The sequence below is a fragment of the Talpa europaea genome (genome assembly GCF_964194135.1).
Source record: "Talpa europaea genome assembly, chromosome: X".
Taxonomy (NCBI): domain Eukaryota; kingdom Metazoa; phylum Chordata; class Mammalia; order Eulipotyphla; family Talpidae; genus Talpa; species Talpa europaea.
Window position 1 is genome coordinate 31,084,457 of NC_140081.1, and position 23,183 is coordinate 31,107,639.

General features: G+C 46.9%; 1 protein-coding gene across 1 annotated transcript; it reads left to right on the top strand.

Annotated features, from left to right (window-relative positions):
• Positions 1-1,515: 1,515 nt before the first annotated feature.
• On the top strand, positions 1,516-18,434 carry USP11 (ubiquitin specific peptidase 11; the record flags this gene model as incomplete). The annotated part of the gene is made up of 21 exons (XM_084258565.1): positions 1,516-1,670; positions 9,915-10,024; positions 10,204-10,334; positions 11,158-11,275; positions 11,647-11,792; positions 11,921-11,982; positions 12,108-12,207; positions 12,555-12,728; positions 12,807-12,965; positions 13,321-13,545; positions 13,680-13,763; positions 13,868-13,962; positions 14,690-14,896; positions 15,527-15,579; positions 15,771-16,016; positions 16,107-16,177; positions 16,400-16,512; positions 17,612-17,761; positions 17,864-17,979; positions 18,132-18,220; positions 18,297-18,434. The coding sequence occupies 21 exons, from the start codon at positions 1,516-1,518 to the stop codon at positions 18,432-18,434; spliced, it is 2,742 nt and encodes a 913-aa protein (XP_084114691.1).
• Positions 18,435-23,183: the final 4,749 nt, after the last annotated feature.

Here is a 23,183-nt window from a genome sequence, read left to right on the forward strand (position 1 = left end):
GGGGGGGAGTTTGAAATTGTGCAGGAAGAGGGTATTCTGGACACTCCAGGCACAGGGATCTGTGTGCATGGGCCTCACCAGTATGGAAAGGTGAGGTGTGTTCTTGCCTGTGAGACGGTGGTAACAATGAAGGAAGTCATTGAATCATGAACCTGTCTCGGGAAGTTTGTGGGAGGGTCAGGTGGGGACAGCCAAAAGTCAGGTAGATGCAGGGAGCTGGAGGGAAATATCAACAGGTAGAGCTGGGAGCACTAGTAAAGGAAAGGAGGGCACATACAAGTGCTATGGTTTTCAGCCAGAGAGAAAATCCTCGCCCCCCCAGGGGGCATTTGGCAATCTGGAGACACTTGGTTGTCTAACTGGGCATGCTATTGGTTTCCAGTGGGTAGAGGTTCAGGATGCAGCCAAGCAGCATCCTACAATCCTTCGCACAATAGAAATCTCAATAGTGCCTAGGTTGAGAAACCTTGTCCTAATGCAATGTTTTTCAAAACGTGTGGCCTCGGGGTCACTTTATATTAAGAAAAGAAAAACCGAGGGCATCCAAAGAGCTTTTGCCTTTGGAAAATCCACTGCATTTGCTAGAGAAACTGAAAAAGGAGTAAACTTGGAAGAGCCAATGAGTGTCATGAAAATGGTTTTGAATTTGAAGTCCTTGAGAGGGTTTTCTGAATTCCCAGTTTTGAGAATCTCTGGCCTGGTGTTTAAGGTCACAGCTCTGGAAAAGGCCTTCCTTAGTTCAAATAAGCTCAGCCACTTACTAGCTGGAGGCAAAGTGAGCTGACATTTCTGGTCCTCAGCTTGCCTCATTGTTGCTCATGGTCGACAGTGACATCTGCTGCCTCAGGCTTCTGTTACTGCAATAAAGCACTTAAAAACAGGGCTGTAACTTAAACGTTGCTGTAACCAACGGAAACACAGGGCCTGGGGCTGACTTGCCTTCAACACACTTGCAAGAATACACCTAGTTCCGGTAAGGCTGCGACCAGCTGACCTGGGCGGCACCCTGGAGGCCTCGACCTCTTCTGTATTGGGCTTTGATGGGTGGGGGGTAGTGCGACGAAGGAAGGGCACGCTGGTCAGGCTAACAATTGCCGCCCCTCGCGCAGGGGACCGCAGTCCCCAGCATGCTCCAGGGACCGAGAAGCCCAAAACCTTTGTCCCAGAGCGCCCCCTAACGCGTCCTCATTCACCTCGGAATTCGGCCTCCAACTTCCACACAATTGTTTGTCCAGTCTCAACATGGCGCTAGAATCCCATAGACCACTTTTTGCCTTCCTTGGTACCCAACCTAGGCTTTACCCTGTCTATTGGTCGCAGACGTCGCCGCCCACGGTCGGCTGTCCACCTAATGCTCGGTCGTGTCCAAGCATGGGGTCCATTTCCAAGACGGCAGTAGGCGCCAGCTGTTTGGGGGGCTCTGCTTCCGTTTCCGGGACCAGAATCCGGAAGTAGCGGTCGAGGGGCCTCTTCCTATTTCCAGCGGCTGTGGCTGTGAGAGGAGGGTGAACAGCGATGGCGGCGGTCGCGGCGAGTCCCGCGGCGGCTGCAGCCATAGCCGAGGACTCAGAGCCACAGCTCGAAGCGGTGCCAGGCCTGGAGAACCAGTGGCGCCAGATCGAGAGCCCCGAGAGTGGGCGAAAGCGTCCACTGAGGGCCGGTGAAAGCTGGTGAGGCAGGGCTGCGAGCAGAGCCTCGGCTGAGGGGACAGCGGGGGCGTAGGCGACTGTGGGGAAAGTGGCGGCTGAGATCCGCTGGAGAACTGCTTTGGGGGCGGAGGAGTGGCCTGCGGGGCCGAGGAGTGGGGCGGGGAAGTGCTTGTGAGTGGATCCCTCATCTGGGAAAGAGGCGGGGCCTGTGTGGTGGAGCCTGTCGCCTGAGAACAAGATGGGGTTGTTGTGGAGAGATAGGACGCGGCGCTGGAGAAGAAACTGCCCTGGGGTGGGGCCGGGCCTGCGTGGTGGTACTTGGAACTTGGGAAGGAGGCAGTGTCTGCAGCGCAGCAGCGCGGGGCCCGGGGGCGTGGTCTGCACCTTGTGAGGGGGCATCTTGGGGCGGGGACGGCCCTCAAATGCTCCACGGCGCCTGCGAACTAGGCACGGCTGATGACGTCAGGCCGAAGAGCGAAACCCGAGCCGTGCGGCTCTGTGTGCGTGTGTGTGTGTGTGTTGGGGGGGCAGTCGGAGCGGGCGTGGTGGGAGGAGCTGGCTCCTGGGAACGAGGCTTGTGACGTGAGCCCGGGGGCGTGTCCTGAGGCCGGGGATAGACTGCAGAGGGGAGGTGGTGCCTGTGAATCAGAAAATGGCGCCTGCGAGTGAGCAAAGTTTGTGACGCGGCGAGGTTTTTGCCTCTGTCCGAGGCCTTCTTCCCAGGACGGGAGAAAGTGCAGGTGATTGGCACGGGAGGGGACTTCGATGTTACATTTGCTTTCTGTTTAGTACTGTTTTGTTTTTGTAATCAGGCAAAAATAGCTGTTTTTAAAATGTCAATGCGTTCCTTGATAAATCCGCTTGTTTTACTTGATTTCTTTGCTAACCAATGCTTGAAATGTGCTGTTGTGGGTTCATAATATTTCTCGCCGAGTTTCACAAACTGTGAAATACGTGAGACTTAAAAAGGTTATGTAACAAATATTTGCGTAGCCCAGATTGATGGACATTCTATTAAAATAAACGGCCTGTACTCTTCAAAATTTCAAGGTCGTGAAAGACAAAGGATGAAGAACTGTTCCAGATTGAAGGAATTAATGGGATCTAAGGAGTCATGATAACTAAATGCAATGTGTGATCCTGGATTGGATCCCGGAGCAAAAAATGAAATAAATTATTTAAAAATCAGGTTTTTTCCTCATAAAATTTTTCTTTTACTGTAAAAGATATCAATGAGCAACTGGTGAAATTTGACTAAGGTCTGTAGACTAGATGTTAGTACTGCTTATTTCTTGCTTTAGATAATTGTATTGTGGCTATGAAAGAGAAGAGCTTTGTTTTTAGGAAATACGTACCGGAATATTTAAGGGTAAAAAACAGCTAACTCTCAAATGGTTGAAAAGATAATATATTAAAAAAGTATTTAAAGAAACAGCGACCGAGTAAATGGGTGAAATGTTAAAATCGGCGAATCTGGATGAAGGGGGTATGGGAATTCTTTTTACAGTTTTATGAGTATTTCAAAGTAAAAACATTTGAAGATAATAAAATAAAATTTGTCCGTTCATCACCCAGGTTAAGATTCAGAACATTACCTTAAGAAATCCTTTTGTGCCCCTCCGAATGAAAATCCCCCCTCCCCACGCCACGGGAATCAGTCATTATCCTGGATTTTTTGTTTCGTTGACGTTCTTCCACCACTGTATGCATCCCTAAATAGTATTTGTGGTCTAAACCTTTATTTTATGGAGGATACACATGAAATCATACTACATGCATACAGTATGCATACAGCATCCTATGAGATGGTACTTGGTATCCACATGACGTCATTGATGACGTTAGCCTTGATCCGTGGTTTTAGGTAGTACTCTCCGGGTTGCTCTACTGTAAAGGTACCGGTTTTTTTCTTTCCATGCACAGTAATTCTTTAAAAAAATAATTTATGTCCATCCATTCCACAAAACGTTTTAACTGCTCTCGATCTCATGCTGTGTAAATGTAAACATTCTTAAGAGTGACTTGGGAGGCTTTACAATTGGGAGGCTGGTCTCCGGCTCTGCTTTCTTCTCCGGTCTCTCCTCTCCCTCACTCTCTTCATCTGGTCGTTTTGGACTCTTGCTCTTCCTCATATATACCTCACGCTTGCTCTCACTTTCGTGAGTACATTTACAGGTGAGACATGGGAATTTTACAGACCTCTTTAATAACGGTACTTATGAAATACATACTCCCGTTACTGAAAAGACAAGTCGAGATTCCTCAAACTGGGTATAGGAAACTGAGCAGTATCTATCTATCTATCTATCTATCTATCTATCTATCTATCTATCTATGTATATAAAATATTATGTTGTAGCTGGTCAGCAAGGAAAAAGCTCTATCCATTCTGAGAATGAACAACAACAATAAGTTTTGTACATTTTTATAGCCCTTTGGGGGGAAGTGTTCAGACCCGCCTGGGGGCTTTGGTTCCTACCCCTTCCTGCCTTTACAGCCTTGTCATCACAATACCTTTAAAATTACTGCACTGGTACAGGTTTCCTTTGGGGGTGTTAAAAAATGTTTTTGGAACTAGGTAGAGGGTATGGTTGCACAATATTGTGAATGTACTAAATGTCATTGAATTGTTCTCCTTAAAATGGTTATTTTATGTTAATGTGAATAAAAATTATGTTCTGTCAATAAAATAAACTACCCCACCAATGTTGGTTCAGTATTGAAGCCAGTTTATCTCTGCTGTTGTGGGTAATACATGAAGCATTTTTGCTTACCTCCATTTTTTTATGCTTATCTATTTAGATGTAAGAGCAAAGCTGCTCACTCTATTTTGGCATCTATTTTATAGGGGTTTGCTGCAATGTTCAGGAAATTTGTGTTTATAAAGCACTTAGAAGTCATGGACTAGCCCCAGATTATATACCTTACATCAAAATTAATGTGTTCACCTTCTATCTTTTGTCAGCTGGCAGATCTGGGGAAGGACAGTTAATTTGAGTTGGCCATATGAACTGACTTAATTTCTAGGAAAGCTTATATTTTGAGAGTAAATTCAAATCTATGATAGTTTTTCTTTTTGGCACATTATAATTTTTCTTTTTTGAGAATGAATCATCTACAGACAGTAAAATCAAGGATGAGGGTGTTTGGGTGTGTGCGTGCACGTATGTGTGTGTGTAAGGTCTGTGCAGGTGTGTGTGTGTGTGTGTGTGTGTGTGTAAGGTCTGCAGGTGTGGATAGTTTTCCTAACAGGCAAACAGATGTGTGTTTCTCTTTGTTCAGGTAAGGAAAACGGGGTGGCTGAGTTTCAGAGTGTTGTAGTAATGTGGATAGTTATGTGTCAAGGGAAGGTAACAACCTTTCACTGGAGGTTTAAGGAATAGCCTAGAAATGCTGAGGGTTTTCTTGTCAATGGAGAAGTCTACACAGCACCAAATAGCCATTAAGTAATGAAGACTCTAGAACCAAATCAACTGAAAATGTCACATTTCATTGACAGTTGCTGCCATAGCTCTTAGACAAGTGAGATACATGGATCTAGTGGCTACTGGATCTAATGAAAGACTGAAATAAACTATAGGCTCCTAACAACTCTTGTAATTGAGTCAATTCTGCTATTGCTTGTTCAGACTTTTCATGAACCAAAAGGGGGAAAAAAAGGGTTTTGAATCAAATCCTGGATGGGGGGAGGGGAAATCTTTTCGTTGATGGCTATCATACCAGTCCTTTGTTGCTTAAACATGAGTATGCTTTTTAACTTGTGGAAAGTATGCAGTTAATGAAAGATAATTATATTAGTATATCTAATTATACATAATTAACTCAGGAATAGAAACTTTTTGATTTGCCATTTTTCAAAATAGTTAAGTTTGAAAAATGAAAGAGCTTTTATAAAAACAAAGAGTTAAATAAAATTTGGAGAATTTCAGGAAAAAACCCTAATCCTAGTCATTTCTTTTTTCTTTGCAGTTTTATTGAGAAATAATTGACAGTGTTCTGTATAAATTTGAAACATGATGGTTTGATTTATAAAAATTATGAAATGATTACCACAAAAGGTTCAACAGATGTCTACCTTTTCTTGTAGATACAATAAAAAGAAAAGTAAGAAGGAAATATAAAAAGTAAGTAGAAAAATAAGAAGGAAAATATTTTGTTGTAGCTTTTATAGGGGGATGGAACAAATCTCTGTGTAATCTCCCAGATGTAGTTGAGGCATATAAGAACATTTTAACTGTTACTATGAATTTGAGGCTTGAATTTGGGAAAGACAAATCAAGAATAGTTGATGGAAGAGACAAGTCAGCTTTGTGAAAACAGTGATAACATTATTAGGAGCTTAACTTTTTTCTTGCTTTTTGAATATTTTTACTGTTCTAATAGATGAACATAATTAATCCTATTATACACATAACGCATTACATTATGTTCTACCTACCACAGGAGTTGGGATAATTTCTTTTTCCTTTTTGAATTATGTTTATTTTTTTTATTTTTTTAAATATTTTTTAAACGTTTATTTTTTTTCTTACAATGTTTGCTTTCTTTTCTCAGGTGTAGTCCCCATAGAATTTCCACCACCAGTTCACCAGCTCCATCACCATAGTCCCTTGTGTTCTTCCCAGCCTTGTTTTGATCCCTTTCCCTCCCCCTCCCCTGCAGAATGTCTCTGATTTATAGTTGTCTGTTTATTTTTGTTTTGTTGTGTTTTTTTGTTGTTATTATCATTGTTTTCCCCTTGATCCCCTATATTCCTCCTATAAGTGAAACCATCCAGTATTTTTCTTTTTCCTTCTGACTTATTTCATTGAGCATAATTCCTTCAAGTTCCATCCATGTTGCTGCAAATGGCATGAATTTATCTTTTTTGATTGCTGAATAGTATTCCATCGTGTATATGTACCACATCTTGATCCAGTCATCTATTTTTGGGCATTTGGGTTGATTCCAAGTTTTACCTATATAAATAGTGCTGCAGTAAACATAGGGGTGCAGGTATCCTTTTGAATTAATGTTTTTGTGTCTTTTGGATAGATTCCCTAGGAGTGGAATTGCTGGGTCATATGGTAGGAGCTTAACTTTTTGAAAGCAAGTTAATCTGTTAAAAACATGATTTAAGGTGTGTTTTAAAATGAATTAAGAGGATGCTATAAAGCACTAAGTTAATAATTTAGTGACCAAAAAACTTATCTGGCCATAAATTAATGTTGTCATTTTACAGAATATGGCCCCAAAACTAATTGTCCTCCTTTGGTACATTCTTCTTTTTTTTTTTAAAGATTTATTTATTTATGCATACAAGAGCTGGGGTACATACAGGCCAGAGGTGGGAGGGTAAGAGGATTCACTAGAGACAGAGCGGGGTACAGAACAGGCAGAATGACTGAAATACACTGCTGAGGGGAGCAGTGGGAGGGACAGGAGAGATCTGCTGCGCTATGTGGTTTGCTCCCTGTGGTTTGCTCCCTGGCTGGGGATGGAATTCGTGCTGCAGAGGCTTCAGATTGCTTCATAGTATGGTGCTTAACCCCTTGCGCCACTAGGGAGGCCCCGGTACATTATTCTTATAACAATTTACAGTAAAAGCTTTTTTGTATGCTTTCATATATATATGTTAGACCTATACAGATATATAAGTAATATATTTAGTAGACCAAAGTGTGTTATATTACATTTACCATACAGGGGGAAATCACCTTTTAATAAGTAGGAAACAATGTGTCATAACATATCCATATTTCTATTTGTAATTATAACTAGTATAATTAACCATTATGTAAATTGTTGTCTTAACCAAAATAATTTTCTCCAGCCACAGAGAAAACCAGAGGACAGAAACTGTTGCTTAGTAATTTTTTCCATAAGCACATATTTAATATCATTTTAACAAATTTGAAGAAGCACAAATAAATATGGACTTTAGCAAGATTGGTTGTATTTCTTTTTTAAAAAAAGATTTATTTATGCATACAAGAACTGGGGTATAGGCCAGAGGTGTGGGGGGGTGAGAGGATTCACCAGAGACAGAGTGGGGAGAAGAACAGGCGGATCTACTGAAATAGACTGCTGAGGGGAGCAGTGGGGAGACAGGAGAGGTCTGCTATGCCATGTGGGTCACTTCCCTGGCTGGGGATTGAACTCGTGCTGCAGTAGCTGTGGATTGTTTCATAGTGCTGACGCTTAACCACTTGTGCCACAAGGGAGGCCCCAAGATTGGTTGTATTACTATGTACTAGCAACAAGAAATTAGAAAATTAAATTTTAAAAGCTACCATTTGTAATAGCATCCAACAAAATTGAATGTCTAGGAGTAAATATAACAATATGGGTCCTTTTTGCTCACACAATGATGACTGTCAAGACTGCCACCTGGGCTGACAGATTGTGAGTCTTCCTGATTTCCAAGATGTTTAAAAAATATTTCTAAGTGTCTTTCATTTGAAAAAAAAATATGGTAGTAATATTTTGTGAACATTTGTGTACAACTCCAGTCTTCTGTGAAGCCTTAAGAAATTCAGGTTATGGCAGATTCTGCAGGTTTTACTTACTGCTATTAAAAGTGGTTTTAATGTTAATTTTCCTTAGAAATCTGCTTTTAACAAAAGTTGAACAGTGCCTCCCTTTGCATTAAAGCTCCCATTAATCATGAATTGGCTTTATTAACTAAATTCACCTCCCAGACTATCGATGGATTAGATTTAAAAAGTGAAGGGGGTGAAGGTGTGTGTGGTAGAGGGTGGTTTGCTGGTGGGGTCTCCTAGATAAGTGATGAGGGGTGACTGATGTGGCAGGGGTCAATGTAGCTAACAAAAAAGAAAATCATACACATGGTAGAAATGTTTGCATGTTCATGAGACTTGTGGCTATTTGGGGTTTTTTCTATCTTTATATCTTTTCATCTCTCTGATCCTTATATTAACAAAGGAAAGTTGCTATTTTGAAGAATCCCATTTATAGAGTTAAATTGCTGGAAAATTAACCAATATAATGTTACATATTTATATAAATTCGTAATCTTAAAATTCTGTTTGGGGCAGCCTTTTATGTGTCAGTTCCATAGCAGAGCTGTGTGTGTGTGTGAGTGAGATGGAGGTTGTGTGTCTGTACATGAGCTTGTATGTATACCTTAGCCCTGGGATCAGAACAGTAATAACTCACATTGATTTGTACTCAGTATATGTCAAGTGTTTCCCGGGCTTGAGAATTTCTAGAATATGTTACAAAGGCAGACTTCAATAGTCGAAAATACTTATCCCAGTAGTGCATAAAGAGAGTACTGGTCTAGCTGTACACTTAAAGTAGTTACGATGGAAAAGTTTATATATGTTTTTGCTACAAATTAAAAAAAAAATGGGCTAGTTACCAAAAGTTCAGAAATTTATCATAAAAACCAAATAAACCCTAAATTGAAAAATGTCGATGTTCTTTTTTTTTTTAAAGATTTATTTTTTATTTATACAAGAGCTGGGGTATAGGCCAGAGGCGCGGGAGGGTGAGAGGATTCACCAGAGACAGAACGGGTAGCAGGACAGGCAGACAGACTGAAAGCACTGCTGAGGGGAGCAGTGGGTGCGACAGGAGAGGTCTGCTGCGCCATGTGGGAATCTCCCTGGCCTGCCGGGAATCAAACCCATGCTGCAGAGGCTGTGGACAGCTCCACAGCGCTGTGTTCAACCCACTGCGCCACTGGGGAGGCCCGCGATGTTCTTTTTAATTTATGAACAGATTTTCAGAATTTAATAATCTATTTCTTAGCTGAATATTTTCATATTTTTATAAACTGCACACTTAACATGGCTAAAGCATTATAACATTAGCTGAAAATAACATTTTGAGCCTAATTTAACTTTCCTCACAGACTGATAACAAGGGAGTTATTATTTATTCCATAATAAAAACTCATGTTTCCTGACACAGGGTGGGTAGGTGGGTGGATTTTTTGCCATCTTTGAGCACATTTTGTTTTTAATCAAATCTCTTTTCAGTGTCCTAAGAAGTTACCTAATCTACCCAAATCTAACTTTGAATAAATTTTGCTTCTAATTTATTTTTATATGATGCTAAAACTTTTTAAAATGTTGAATTCTGCTGGAATTTTTTTATGGAGCTATAATTGACATATGGCATTACATTAGTTTAGATATACATGAAATTTGTCATTTTGATTTATAATGAATTGCTAATTTTTGTTTAATGACCATGGGAAGTAATGTCACTACCCCCCCCCCATAACTGTGCGACACCCCTGTTACCTGTCTGATCCAGGTTTCTTGTGGAGCAGCACTGGTACAAACAGTGGGAAGTCTATGTGCAGGGAGGAAACCAGGACTCCAGTACCTTCCCCGGCTACATCAACAATGCTGAGCTCTTTGAAGGTACCAGGCCTCTGCCTCCCCACATTGGCCTAGCCCTGGAGTTCTTGTCCCCTCTGTCCCTATAGATGATCATAAATCCCTTCTCTGTGCTAGGTCATTGGTGAGGTGGCCAGAATAGACTCATCACTTTGATTCCCTGATTCTTCCTCTGCCACTTCTCCCCTGCCCCTCCCCTCCAGACCACATAAACTGGCGCCTCAGGAAGGGACTGGTAGAAGGTGAGGATTATGTGTTGCTCCCAGCGGATGCGTGGCACTACCTGGTCAACTGGTACGGTCTAGAGCATGGCCAGCCACCCATTGAACGCAAGGTATAGTAGGGGAATAGATTCTGTGGGGGGTGGGATAGGAAGGCCTTGTAGACCCAGGATGAGTCCTGACTTGTGTGTCCATACACCTATGTCTGCGCTCCTCTCCCTTCATAGGCCGTAATTTTTTTTTAAAGATTTATTTATTTATACAAGAACCGGGGTACAGGCCAGATGCATGGGAGGGTGAGAAGATTCACCAGAGACAGAGTGGGGAACAGACCAGGCAGACCGATGAAATACACTGCTGAGGGGAGCAGTGGGTGAGACAGGAGAGGTCTGCCACACCATGTAGGATTCTTGCCAGCCAGCCGGGATCGAACCTACACTGCAGAGGCTGTGGACAGCTTCACAGTGTGGCGCTCAACTGCCTGTGCCATCAGGGAGGCCCATTAAGATTTATTTATGCATACAAGAACTGGGGTATAGGCCAGAGGTGGGGGGGGGTGAGAGGATTCACCAGAGACAGAGTGGGGAGCAGAATAGGCAGATTGACTGAAACACACTGCTGAGGGGAGCAGCGGGCGGGTCAGGAAAGGTCTGGTGCACCATGTGGGTGGCTCCCTGGCCGGGGATCAACCTCGTGCTGCAGAGGCTGCTGATAGCCTCATAGGTTGCATCCCAGCCCCTTGCGCCACCAGGGAGGCCCATCATAGGCCATTATACAGGTATCTTGGTGTGTCCCCTTATGTACAGGAATCCTTACATGTGTATCTGTGTGCCCTGTGTACCTGCTGTAGACTCCTGACCTCAGAGATAATTGTGCCTGCATCTGTGTATATAAGCTTTGTGGGTACTCCTATGTATGCACCCTTCCACCTTACAGGTTGTGGAACTGTTCAGCATTTACAAGGTCGAAGTGTACCCAGTAGAACTGCTGCTTGTTCAGCACAGTGATATGGACACACCTCACACTGCTCAATTCAGCCACACAGATTCTGTTGGTGAGTGTAAACATCAGGGAATGAGTTACCATTCTCATCCACTGGTCTTGGCTCAGTGATGTAAGAATACATGGGTTAGATGGTGGCCAACTAAGAAGGCATTGATCACGTTGGGCAGAAACTCTAAGGGAGGGTCCTCCAGAGAGTCCTGAGGGCATGTGAGCTGTATTCCAGTGGCTTAGATGGTGTGGCAGGGGATAGTTGCTGGGTGTCTCAAGTCCTGAGTATGGACCAGTTTGGAGAGTGATCAGGGACACAAGGTGTTGGCCGAGTGTGTCAGGTCTGTGGGCCTGAGTCAGGTCTGATGCCAACATGGGCTGATCAGTCAGGGTCTGAGGACAACCTTGAATGTGCTCCCTCACCTGCCATAGACCTAGTATTACACAGAGCTCGCGAGCAGTTTCTGGTGAGCCCCCAGGAAGAGACACGTCTGTGGGTCAAGAACACCGAGGGCTCTTTCGAGAGGTTGTGCAACACACGCGTCACAGTGCTCGAAGCTGCGCTCAAGACCGGACAGGTAAGGATGGGGAAGGCTGTTCTGTTCTGTTGTTCTGCTCATGGCCGGTGCTCAGGTTGGAGGAATTGAGGGCTTGGTGACAGACATCCCACACGAGTGTCTTTCCTTTTTCTCATCCGCCAACCCAGGTGGTCATCATGGAGACCCGGAACAAGGATGGCACTTGGCCCAGTGCACAGCCACATGCCCCGTAAGCTTTTGGGGGTGTCTCGTTCAGAGTGGGGTCCCATAGTTGGCAGAATGAATGAGCCCATGGCACACTTCATCCACCTATAGTGGGCCCTTGGCTGATAAGAGTTCCTCATCTGCCCGCAGAAACAGTGCGTTGGAGGAGGAGGAGGACTTCCAGGGCCAGCCTGGCATCTGTGGGCTCACCAATCTGGGCAACACTTGCTTCATGAACTCAGCCCTGCAGGTTGGGCCATTAGGGTTGTGTCTGGGACAGCCGCAGGGGGTGGGCTCAGGTGTTGGGGATTGGTGACAACTTGGGGTACTGCAGGGGAGGGGTCAGGTGGGAAGCTAGGGCCCCACAAGTCTTATTTGACATGCCCATGATCCTTCCTGAAACATAAGTAACTTCTCCCTCCATTTGCCCCCTGCTTTCCCTTTTGCTGCACTTCTGCATCCTTCTCTTCCCCTCTCCCCTGTCCCTTCTCTTGCTTCTCCCTATTGCCTTTCTCCTTGATTCCTTTCCTCTGCCTCCACTTTGCTCACCTTCTCTCCCCTCTTCTCCGCCTCCTCACTTGGCCCTGCCTCTTGTAGTGCCTCAGCAATGTGCCACAGCTCACCGAGTACTTCCTCAAAAACCGCTACTTGGAGGAACTCAACTTCTGCAACCCTCTGGGCATGAAAGGGGAGATTGCAGAGGCTTACGCAGACCTGGTGAAACAGGCCTGGTCCGGCCACCACCGCTCCATCGTGCCCCATGTGTTCAAGGTGTGATTCAGCTCTGGGATCCCCGCCACCTCCCACTTGTCCTCTTTCTCCTTCTGACGGCCTTGCCCATCTTCTCAGACGAAGGTTGGCCACTTTGCGTCCCAGTTTCTGGGCTACCAGCAGCATGACTCACAGGAACTGCTGTCATTCCTCCTGGATGGTCTGCACGAGGACCTCAATCGTGTCAAGAAGAAGGAATATGTGGAGCTGTGTGATGCTGCTGGGCGACCAGATCAGGTAGGTGCTCCTGAACGACCCCCATCTGGAGAGCCCCAGTAGAGCCACTAGAGCCTCTGCCTCAGGGATGCTCTGAAGAGACACACAGCGTACCTAACTTTACTCCTAGCTGTGGCTCCAACACTCCATAGGCCCCCACACCCAACCTAGAGTTAACCCCAACTCAGTTTCCTGCCCAGAACAGACCCCTGACGGTGAAGGCAGTCTCTGGGGAGCTTGAGAGGGAACTCTGTCGCTGCACTTCACCAGTGGCCATCACCTTACTTTCACCCCATGTGCTTCCACCCCAAGTCATGGTTTCCCCCTGGCCCTGGCAAGCCCCACCACCCACCACCCACTGTGACACCGTCAACAGGAGGTTGCTCAGGAGGCCTGGCAGAACCACAAACGCCGGAACGATTCTGTTATCGTGGACACTTTCCACGGCCTCTTCAAGTCCACGCTGGTGTGCCCCGATTGTGGCAACGTGTCTGTGACCTTCGACCCCTTCTGCTACCTCAGTGTCCCACTGCCTGTCAGCCACAAGCGGGTCATGGAGGTCTTCTTTGTCTCCATGGATCCCCGCCGCAAGCCAGAGCAGGTCTGGTGGGAACAGGGATGTGGGGGCACCAGGAGGGATGTGTCGTCGCTTTCGTCACACGGCCATACTCCTCGTCTCCTGTACTGACTCACCGTGTGCCCTCTGCTCTTTTGTGGATACTCTTTCTCCCTCAGCACCGACTCGTGGTCCCCAAGAAAGGCAAGATCTCGGATCTGTGTTTGGCTCTGGCCAAACATACTGGTGTTTCGCCAGAAAGGGTGAGGCTCTGCGGATGGGAGGAGGGTGGAAGTTGGGGACAGGGAAGCAGAAAGACCTGGGGAGACTTTGCAGACCGACCATTCTCTCTGCATCCCGTTCCCAGATGATGGTGGCCGATGTCTTCAGTCATCGCTTCTATAAGATCTACCAGCTGGAGGAGTCCCTGAGCAGCATCTTGGACCGGGATGATATCTTCATGTGAGTGAGGGGACCTGGGGAGCTGGGGGCTCTTCGGAAGCGCCTCCTCGTAACCACTTTCCCTCTTCCCTCCTCAGCCTGATGCTCAGAGCACCTGCTTTTCACAGGGCTTCGGGGATTTGGGGCTGTTGGGGGGTGTGGGGCAACAGAACTCTATACAAGGCAACCTTGGTGTTTTCTTCCTTACCGTGTGAGGCAGGCTCCTGTTTCTTCTTTGTTTTATTCAGTACTCACCGAGTACCTCTTGTGTACAAAACACTGATCTGCTCTCCTTAATCATATTGTAGTCCTCAAAAACCAAAAGTGATTTTCGAAATTGGGAGCACTGAGATTCTTTGTTAACATAATAGAATTCCCGATAAATTGGATATCTTTGAGTAAACTAAAGTAGAAAGTACTTCACGAGTAGACAGGTTCTCTGTGTAAACCAAGCAGTGTTTCCTGAAAACGAAAATGATTTTAAATCCCTTTATCACTAAAAATGTTGGTTCGTCCTCTGAGCCCTCTGGCAACACTGAAGTCCTTTCCAAGGCATCACATAAATAGAGCGCTGTGGCAATCTGCTAGCAGTTTGTGAAGCCCAAAACAACTGGGTGAACTCATCAGATCCTTTCAAAAGTGTTTTCAGGCTAAGTGATGAGCAGGGTGGGCAACTGGGGCTGCCTCTGCGAGTCCCCCTTGGGGTGTCAGCAGTGATCAGCAGTGACCTGATGTCCACATCCCACAGATATGAGGTGTCAGGCCGGGCTTCTATCGGTGAGAACTCCAGAGAGGACGTCGTGCTCCCCATCTACCTGCGGGAGCGCACCCCAGCCCGGGACTACAACAACTCCTACTATGGCCTGATGCTCTTTGGCCACCCGCTCCTCGTGTCGGTGCCCCGAGACCGACTCTCCTGGGATGCCCTGTATCACATCCTGCTGTACCGCCTCTCGTGAGTCTGTCCTTCGGGGAGCTGAGGGTGGCTGGGGTTCATGCGCTTTGTTGTCACCTCCCTTCCGCAAGCAAGAGGCAGCTCACAGTGTGGGCAGAGAGGGACACATCTGTTTTCTCTTTCTCTAAACTTTTGAGTTTAGAGAAACCTCTGTACCTCCCTGTGAGGTGTTGGGAATACAGAGGTCAACTAAATGGACAAAATATAGACAACTCCATCTTATACTTAGTTTTTTCTCCCTAGAGAGGCCTGCTTCTCCATGTTTTTACCCAGAAGTGTAGAATCCAGAGTCCTTTCCAAAGCAGAGCGCAGTGCACTCCTTGGCTTAATCTCTCCCTCGTGCTGCACTTTCCAGTCCTTTCTCAGTGGTAGTTTATAGCTGATGTGTGTCTGTGTCCCTGTGGCTTCTTGTACTTAAGATCCCCACCCCTTTCTATGGGCTCATGCTCCTGCACTGTTGGCCATCCCTTCCCGAGTTGCTCTGTCATCTCCTGAGCCTTTCTGGACTCACCATGAACAAGTGTTTGTGGGGTTTGCTGGTGGCTTCCTGGCAAAAAAAAAGTAGAATCCTGGATTCTCCCCTCCTTGCCTGTGGGGCCTTCCTGGAGAGTCTCTTCTGTTCTGTCACAGACGCTATGTGACCAGACCCAGCTCTGATGACGAAGATGATGGAGATGATAAAGGTGAGGAAGAGGAAGGAAAAAAGCTCGACAAGGATGAGGGTCTGTACCAATGGGCCCATGGCCTGAGTGAGGGTGGGTGGGTGGGAGCTCTGGCATAGGATCAACCCACGTGGGGTCCATCTGAAGGGCATTGTAGCGCAGCCATCTGGGGCTCATCTAAACCTATCCCTGACAACCCTCCCTTGTCCTAGCAGACATGGAGGATAAGGGCAATGTCCCCAAGCCTGCACATGCGGCTGGGGGCAGCTCCCAGGACCCTGGGCTGGAGCAGGCTGGACCCAGCTCTGGAGTTGTGGGTGGAAGCCGGGCCCCCGTGGACAACTCCCCAGGATCATCTCACTGGCCCCAGAGGGCGCGGCGCAAGCACCTGTTCACCCTGCAGACAGTGAATTCCAATGGGACCAGCGACCGCTCGACCTACAATGAAGATACTCATGGTGTCTCTTTCAGCTGGGAGCCGGGGTTGGAGGGTTGGGAGGGCGGTTTCCTCGGCAGCAGGGCCCATGACCACCTGCCCTCACCCCCAGCCCAGCCGTACATTGCCATCGACTGGGAGCCAGAGATGAAGAAGCGTTACTATGACGAGGTGGAGGCTGAGGTAAACACGATCCCAGGGGTAGGGGGACACTTTCAACTTGCATCCCTTCAACTCTTCACACACTTTCCCCCTCTGCCTCCTTCAAGTGGTGACGACAGAACTCTGAGGGCCTCAGGTTCCTAGCGTCAGAGTCCATGCTCTTAACTACTCAGCGTGTGTCTTCTAGCCCTGCACCCTCTTACCCACCCGTGCTCATGCCCAGCTGTCTTCTCCCCGGTCTAGGGCTACGTGAAGCACGACTGTGTGGGCTATGTGCTGAAGAAGGCTCCGGTAAGGCTGCAGGAGTGCATTGAGCTCTTCACCACTGTGGAGACCCTGGAGAAGGAAAACCCCTGGTGAGGGACCGGAGGGGGCTTCTGGGAGTGTAGTTGGGTGGGAGTACCTGCCTAGGTCCTTGTTACCTGTAAACATGCCTCCTTCAGGCAGAGGGGGGATGAGCACAGGTGGTTTGGTGGAGGGTGAATGGAATGTGCACTTCTGAAAGAGCCAAAGTGTAACCCCCCAAAACTAAAATTAAAATTTTAAAATAAAATTCTTTTCAAAAATTTCAAAAGCCAAAACCATGCCTCCTTCCCCTCCCCCTTGCTCAAACCCTTCCTGTCCCTCTGGCCACTAGACCCCAAGTGTATTTCCACTGCAGTGCTCTGGCCTGGGCTGCTCCCCCCAGGAGGGCTCTTCTTCCACTTATCTCCACGGGTTCTTCGTTTTGTTCCTTTTTTCCATCAAATGTTACTTTAGCGGGGAGACCTCTTACTGTCCTGCTCAAAGCCACCCCAGGCGCCATTGTCTGTGTTCTCTGCGCCTGCTTCCTAGCCCAGCATCGTCTTCTTCCTGGCGCGGTAACACCATGTGACAGCACGTCCTAGGTCCCCTTTTGCGTCATTATTCATGTTCTCGTAGTAAACCCCTGGCGGGTGAAGACTCCTAAGTTCACGCCGTGTCTCCCAGATTATCATCTGTTGGGCGTGCAGTAGATAGTGGCGTCTTGCAGAATAAACGAGACACACAGAACCAAAAAGATAAAGCCAGTCTCAAAAATAAGAGCAGCACCTCCGCGGAGCAGAAAGGGAGCCCAGATCCACAGCGCCAGAGGATTCAATAATAGGCAACCGGCAGCTGCTTCAAGGGCAAGCGAGTAACTGCAGTAGGAAGAGAGAAAGCGAGAGGGATAGAGGCAGGCCTGAACTCAGATTCTCATCTCACAGACCAGAACCACAGATGCATGCTAGTGCCGGAGTGTATAGAAAAGGGAGATGGTAAGTCCTTGATGAGGGAATGCAGGGCTGTCGCATGGAAGCGAGCCCGTGGGCGTGCCGGGCAGGCTGGAAGGACGAGCAGCCTCTAGAGCAGCCAGGCCCATGAAGGCCACACATTACGAAGAACGTGCAGTAGGTGCGCAGACGAGGCCATGTGCCGACTTGGCTCTGTCCGCAGGTACTGCCCCACCTGCAAGCAGCACCAGCTGGCCACCAAGAAGCTGGACCTGTGGACGCTGCCTGAGACGCTCATTATCCACCTGAAGCGCTTTTCCTACACCAAGTTCTCCCGAGAGAAGCTGGACACCCTTGTGGAGTTTCCTATCCGGTCAGGGCCAGGGAAGGATGGGGTGGGGGAGGCAGGGCGTGGGGGAGCCCCTCTCCCCCCAAAACCCCCCACCCCCGGGCACTGACCCTCTCCTCCCCACAGGGACTTGGACTTCTCTGAGTTTGTCATCAAGCCACAGAACGAGGCGGCTCCCGAGCTGTACAAATACGATCTCATCGCAGTTTCCAACCATTATGGGGGCCTGCGTGATGGACACTGTACGTGCGAGGTTGTGGTGGGAGCTGCTGGGGGTATTTGGGTGACTCAATACCAGAGCCAGCAGTGAGGTCATCGGGGTGGGAGGTGTGAGGAGGGCATCTCCACACCTCTCGGGTGGGGGGTGGGTGAAGACCGCCGCCTCCTCTTTCAGACACGACGTTTGCCTGCAACAAGGACAGTGGCCAGTGGCACTACTTTGATGACAACAGTGTGTCGCCTGTGACTGAAAATCAGATCGAGGTGTGCCTTTCATCCTCCCTTCTCCCTGCCCCCAACACCCCACTGACCTGCACTCACTCCTGTCCTCTCCCCACAGTCCAAGGCAGCCTACGTCCTCTTCTATCAACGCCAGGATGTGGCACGTCGCCTGCAGACCCAGCCTGACATATCTGACCCCCCAGCATCCTCTGCCTGTGGCTCCCCACCCACCTCTGAGTTCATGGATGTGAACTGAGGGCCCTTGCCCGGCCATGGAAAAGGAAACCATCTCTGCTCTTCTTTCCCTTATCCACCCCGCCCCCCACCCCATGTTAAGTGCCCCCCTCAGGCATCACAGGCTTAGTTGTGGCTACTGTTCTCCTGTGCCGCTGTATCGCTTTCTCCTGGGGAAGAAGAGGTCACGTCTCCTCCCGGCAGTGTGTTCTTCACCTGTGTTTGCCCCTTAGAGCATTAACCGTCCCTTCTATTCTCTATTTATGGTTGTTCCGTCCCTCTGTCCTCAACCTGGGGTGTTCTGAGGGGGTGGTGGTGGGGTGCACCTGAACACAGAGTGTATTTTCTTATTGAGACCCTGTACTTTCCGCGGTGTATATATAAAGTGCCAGTGTGTTACTCAGCAGTGTGGCTTTTTTTTCCCCACGTACGTCCTTGGCACCAGTTGGAAGCCTGTTTGCCTGTGTGTGCTGCTTGAGCGCCAAGAGTGATGGGAACTGCGCTGGGTGCCTGCTGAGCCGTGTCAGGCACCATTCTAAGTGCTTTGGAAGTGCATCCTATGTGCCAGGCATGATCCCCAGCATCAACCTTATGCCCCTTGTTTCCCAAAGCCTTTTCCACGTATCGGCTCCTAACCCTCACAAGTGTCTTGTGCAGGAGCTATCTCTAGTTTAGGGTGGGAAGCTGAGGCAGGGGAATTGCTCTAGTTCTGTCAGGAGGTGAGCATACCTCATCAGTTGCCTTGGAGTTGTGCCCTAGAGGGGGTGTTTGACTTCTCTGGGCCCAGGACAGAAACCTTTCTGTGGATGTGACCTGAGCTACAGCTGATGGGGGAAGGGGTGCACCTGGCATCCATGTGGGCCGATGGGTGGTTTCTGGACAGAATGCTGACCAGACCATCTCACGGGCCCCCGGCAGTGTCCGCAGCAGACCCACAGCAGCCAACCTGGCAGGACAGGTGTGCTGTGTCTGTGTTGCCTCTAGACTTGCCCCCCCCCATCCCATCATGACCCCATCTCCTTCCCACACCCTAGGCAGGTACTTTCCAGAGAAGAGTGAGGTGGAGCACCTGCTGCAGAATGGATACAACACAGTGTGCCCGGGCAAAGATGCCATCCCGGCACCAAGCCCCTCTACCTGACCCCTTCCACAGGCATCAGCTCTCACCTCAGGAATGGCTTCTGTGGGAAAGACTGGTGGAGTGGAGTGGATAGATGTGTCTGGATGTAGTAAGCCCCTCAGCCCTTCACACTGAGGAGGGAAGTCCCCAGCAGTGGTGGGCGAGGGGCCATTCCCACAGGGATCTCAACATTCCCCCCAACCTGTTGCCTTTGTTCCAGCTTTGATCTGGGCTCAGAATGGGTGTTGTTTTAGCCAACATGAAACCAGTATTCATCTTGTACCTCTCTCCATCAGAGCTCTTGGTGACCAGGTGCATTGTCAGTGCACTGAAATACTTTGAGAGAAATCTTTCAGACCAGTAGGTCATTTTTAAAATAGATTTATTTATTTATGCATACAAGAACTGGGGTATAAGCCAGAGGTGTGGGGGATGAGAGGATTCAGCAGAGAGTGGGGAGCAGAACAGGCAGATCTACTGAAACTGAGGGGAGCAGCGGGCGAGGCAGGAGAGGTCTGCTGTGCCATATGGGCTGCTCACTGGCCAACCGGGGATCGAACTCATGCTGCAATGGCTGGCAGTAGCTTGATAGCACTTTCTTTAACCCCTGCACCACCAGGGAGCCCCCAGACCAGTGAGCTTAAAACATTCAGTAAACCATGTTATAAAAAGGTGTGCTGTCACCCAGGCTCTGTTGTTCCATTTATAGAATACAGGCAGAGTAGATTTAGCTTAATTCTTAAGGGGCCTAGGAATTTCAGGATGGCAAGTGAGTACTAGCTTCAACCTCAAGTCACCGGCTGCATGAACCCCTAACAAGAAAGTCAGTCTGTCCTTTGAAGCTTTGAAGCCAGGCATGGACTTTTCTCTAGTTAGGAAAGTCCTAGATGGCATCTTCCAGTAGAAGTCTGTTTCATCTACATTACAAATCTGTTGTCTAGAGTAGCCACCTTCATCGGTGATCTACGACCTTCTGGACAAATTGCTGCAATTTCTACACCAGCACTTGCTGTTTTGCTTTTGCACTCTGATGTTATGGAGATGGCTTTGTGCCTTAAAACTCATAAATCAACTTCTGCTAGCTTCAAACTTTTCTGCTGCTGCTTCCTCACCTCTCTCAGCCTTCATAGAATTTAAGAGTCAGAGCCTTGTTCTGGATTAGGCTTTGGTTTAAGAAAATGTGACTGGTTTGATCATCTATCCAGACCACCAAAACTTTCTCCTAATCAGCAATAAGGCTGTTTCACTTTCTTATCATTCGTGTGTTCACTGGAGTAGCACTTTGAATATCCTTTCAGATTTTGCCTTTTCATTCCCTTCTTGGCTAACTGCTGGGCACAAGTGGCCCAGCTTTTCACACACCTCGGCTTTTGGCATGTCTTCCTCACTAAGCTTATTCATTTCTATCTTTTGCTTTTAAGTAAGAGATGTGATTCTTCCTTGCACTTGGACACTTAGAGGTCATTGTAGCTTATTAGTTGACCTAACCTCAACATTGAGTCTCAAGGCAAAGGGAGGCTTAAGGAAAGGAGAGAGATGACAGGTTGGGCAAGGTGACCGCTTGGTGGAGAAGTCAGAATATATGCACAGCATTTATCAATCAAGTTCCATGGGCTTGATTCCTGACACCCCAAAACAATTACAATATGATCACAGATCACCATAACGTATAATAATAATGAAAAAGTTTGAAACATCGTGGGGATTACCAACATGTGACACAGAAACGAAGTGAGCATGTGCTTTTGAAAAAATGGATTCAATAGACTTGCTTGAGGCAGGGTTGCCACAAACTTCCAGTTTGTAAAAAAATGATATCTGCAAAATGCAATAAATTGAAACACAATAAGACAAGGGATGCCCATATTGTGATGAAGAGGTCAACTAAAGAATAGATTTAGGGAGAGAGGAGCACAGGGGACTGAGGTGATAGTGCGGGTGACTTGGTGAAGGAAATTCTATGGGGACTACACCTGGGGACAGGGAGCAAACTGTTTAAAAATGAACAATGATGATTTTGATTTTTACTTTGTATTAATTAGTCTTGTTCCTGGTCCCTTATTTAAGTTTTCTAAATTCCTGCTATGAGTGAGACCATCCGGTATTTTTCTTTTTCTTTCTCACTTATTTCACTGAGCATGATCCCTTCTAGCTCCATCCATGCTGCTGCATCCATGTTGCATGAGTTTATCTTTTTTGATTGCTGAGTAATATTCCATGGTGTATATGTACCACATCTTCTTGATCCAGTCATCTATTTTTGGGCATTTGGGCTGTTTCCAAAGCTTAGCTATTGTAAACAGTGCTGCTATAAACATAGGGGTGCAGGTGCTCTTTGGAATGGATGTTTCTGTGTCCTTTGGGTAAATACCTAGGAGTGGAATTGCTGGATCATATGGAAGCTCTATCTTTAGTAGGTCAAGAAATCTCCACACAGCAAAAATGAAAAATGATGTAAGAATTATATAAAGTAAAATATTAAAAAATTAAAAAATAACAATGATGTAAATATATATATGAAAGATTGTATATATATATATATATATATATATAAGATTATATGGCCTGAATAAATCGGAAAAGTTCCTTTTATAATTAGAAAGTTTGTGTGTGGGAAGTGGAAGCAGCAGTTAATGAACTGTTCACTGTGGCTTTATTAAGAGAGTGACATGAAGATTCCCCGAACTCTTATATGGGAGCTCTAAAATAATAAAGTGAAAATTACAGGAAAAAAGAATAGATTTAAATAGATTTAAAATCAGTGGCAGGAAATTGGGTGGTGGGTGATAAGTCCCAGAGAAGGCGGAAGAAAGGAACAGAGCCGAGGTGGACAAATGGAGAGCTTGTACATAATTTTTTGCAAAGACGGGCTCCTCTGCCCCTTGGGTTCAAGGGAGGGAACCGGAGACCAGGCGCTGCCTCAAGATCATGATTACCACATTCCATTCCACCCGCACTGGGGCAAGAGCCAGTAAGAATGCCAATGCAACTTCCCTACAATTTTGAACGTGACCTTTTCCTGATTAGATGCTTGCTCAGTTACTGTAAACCTTCACCTGTTTGCCTGAGCTCTGACACAGTCTGGCAATACTGATTTTTAAAAACTTCTTTAATGTTTCTGTTAGGGAAGGAGAGCATGGTGTTTCCTAGTCTACAATATTGCTGATGTCACTCCCCTTGTGTATGATGTTCTAAGAGTGTTTTTTAACATGTTACATTTAGGCTGCGTGTAGTTGTTATTTTGTACTAGTTGATCTGATATCTCTATTTTATTTTTAAAAGATTTATTTATTTATGCATACAAGAACTGGGGTACAGGCCAGAGGTGGAGGGGGTGAGAGGATTTACCAGAGACATAGTGGGGAGCAGAATAGGCGGATTGACTGGGTTACACTGCTGAGGGGAGCAGCGGGCAAGTCAGGAGAGGTCTGCTGCGCCATGTGGCTAGCTCCTTGGCCGGGAATCGAATTCGTGCTGCAGAGGCTGAGGATAGCGTCATAGTGCTGCATCTTAACCCCTTGAGCCACCAGGGAGGCCCCTGATATCTCTATTTTAATTGAGGTGTTTTGATCATTTAATGTGATTATTGATAGATTTAAGTATGAGTCTTTCATCTACTTGTTTTCTGTCTGTCTTTTCCTGCTCCTACTT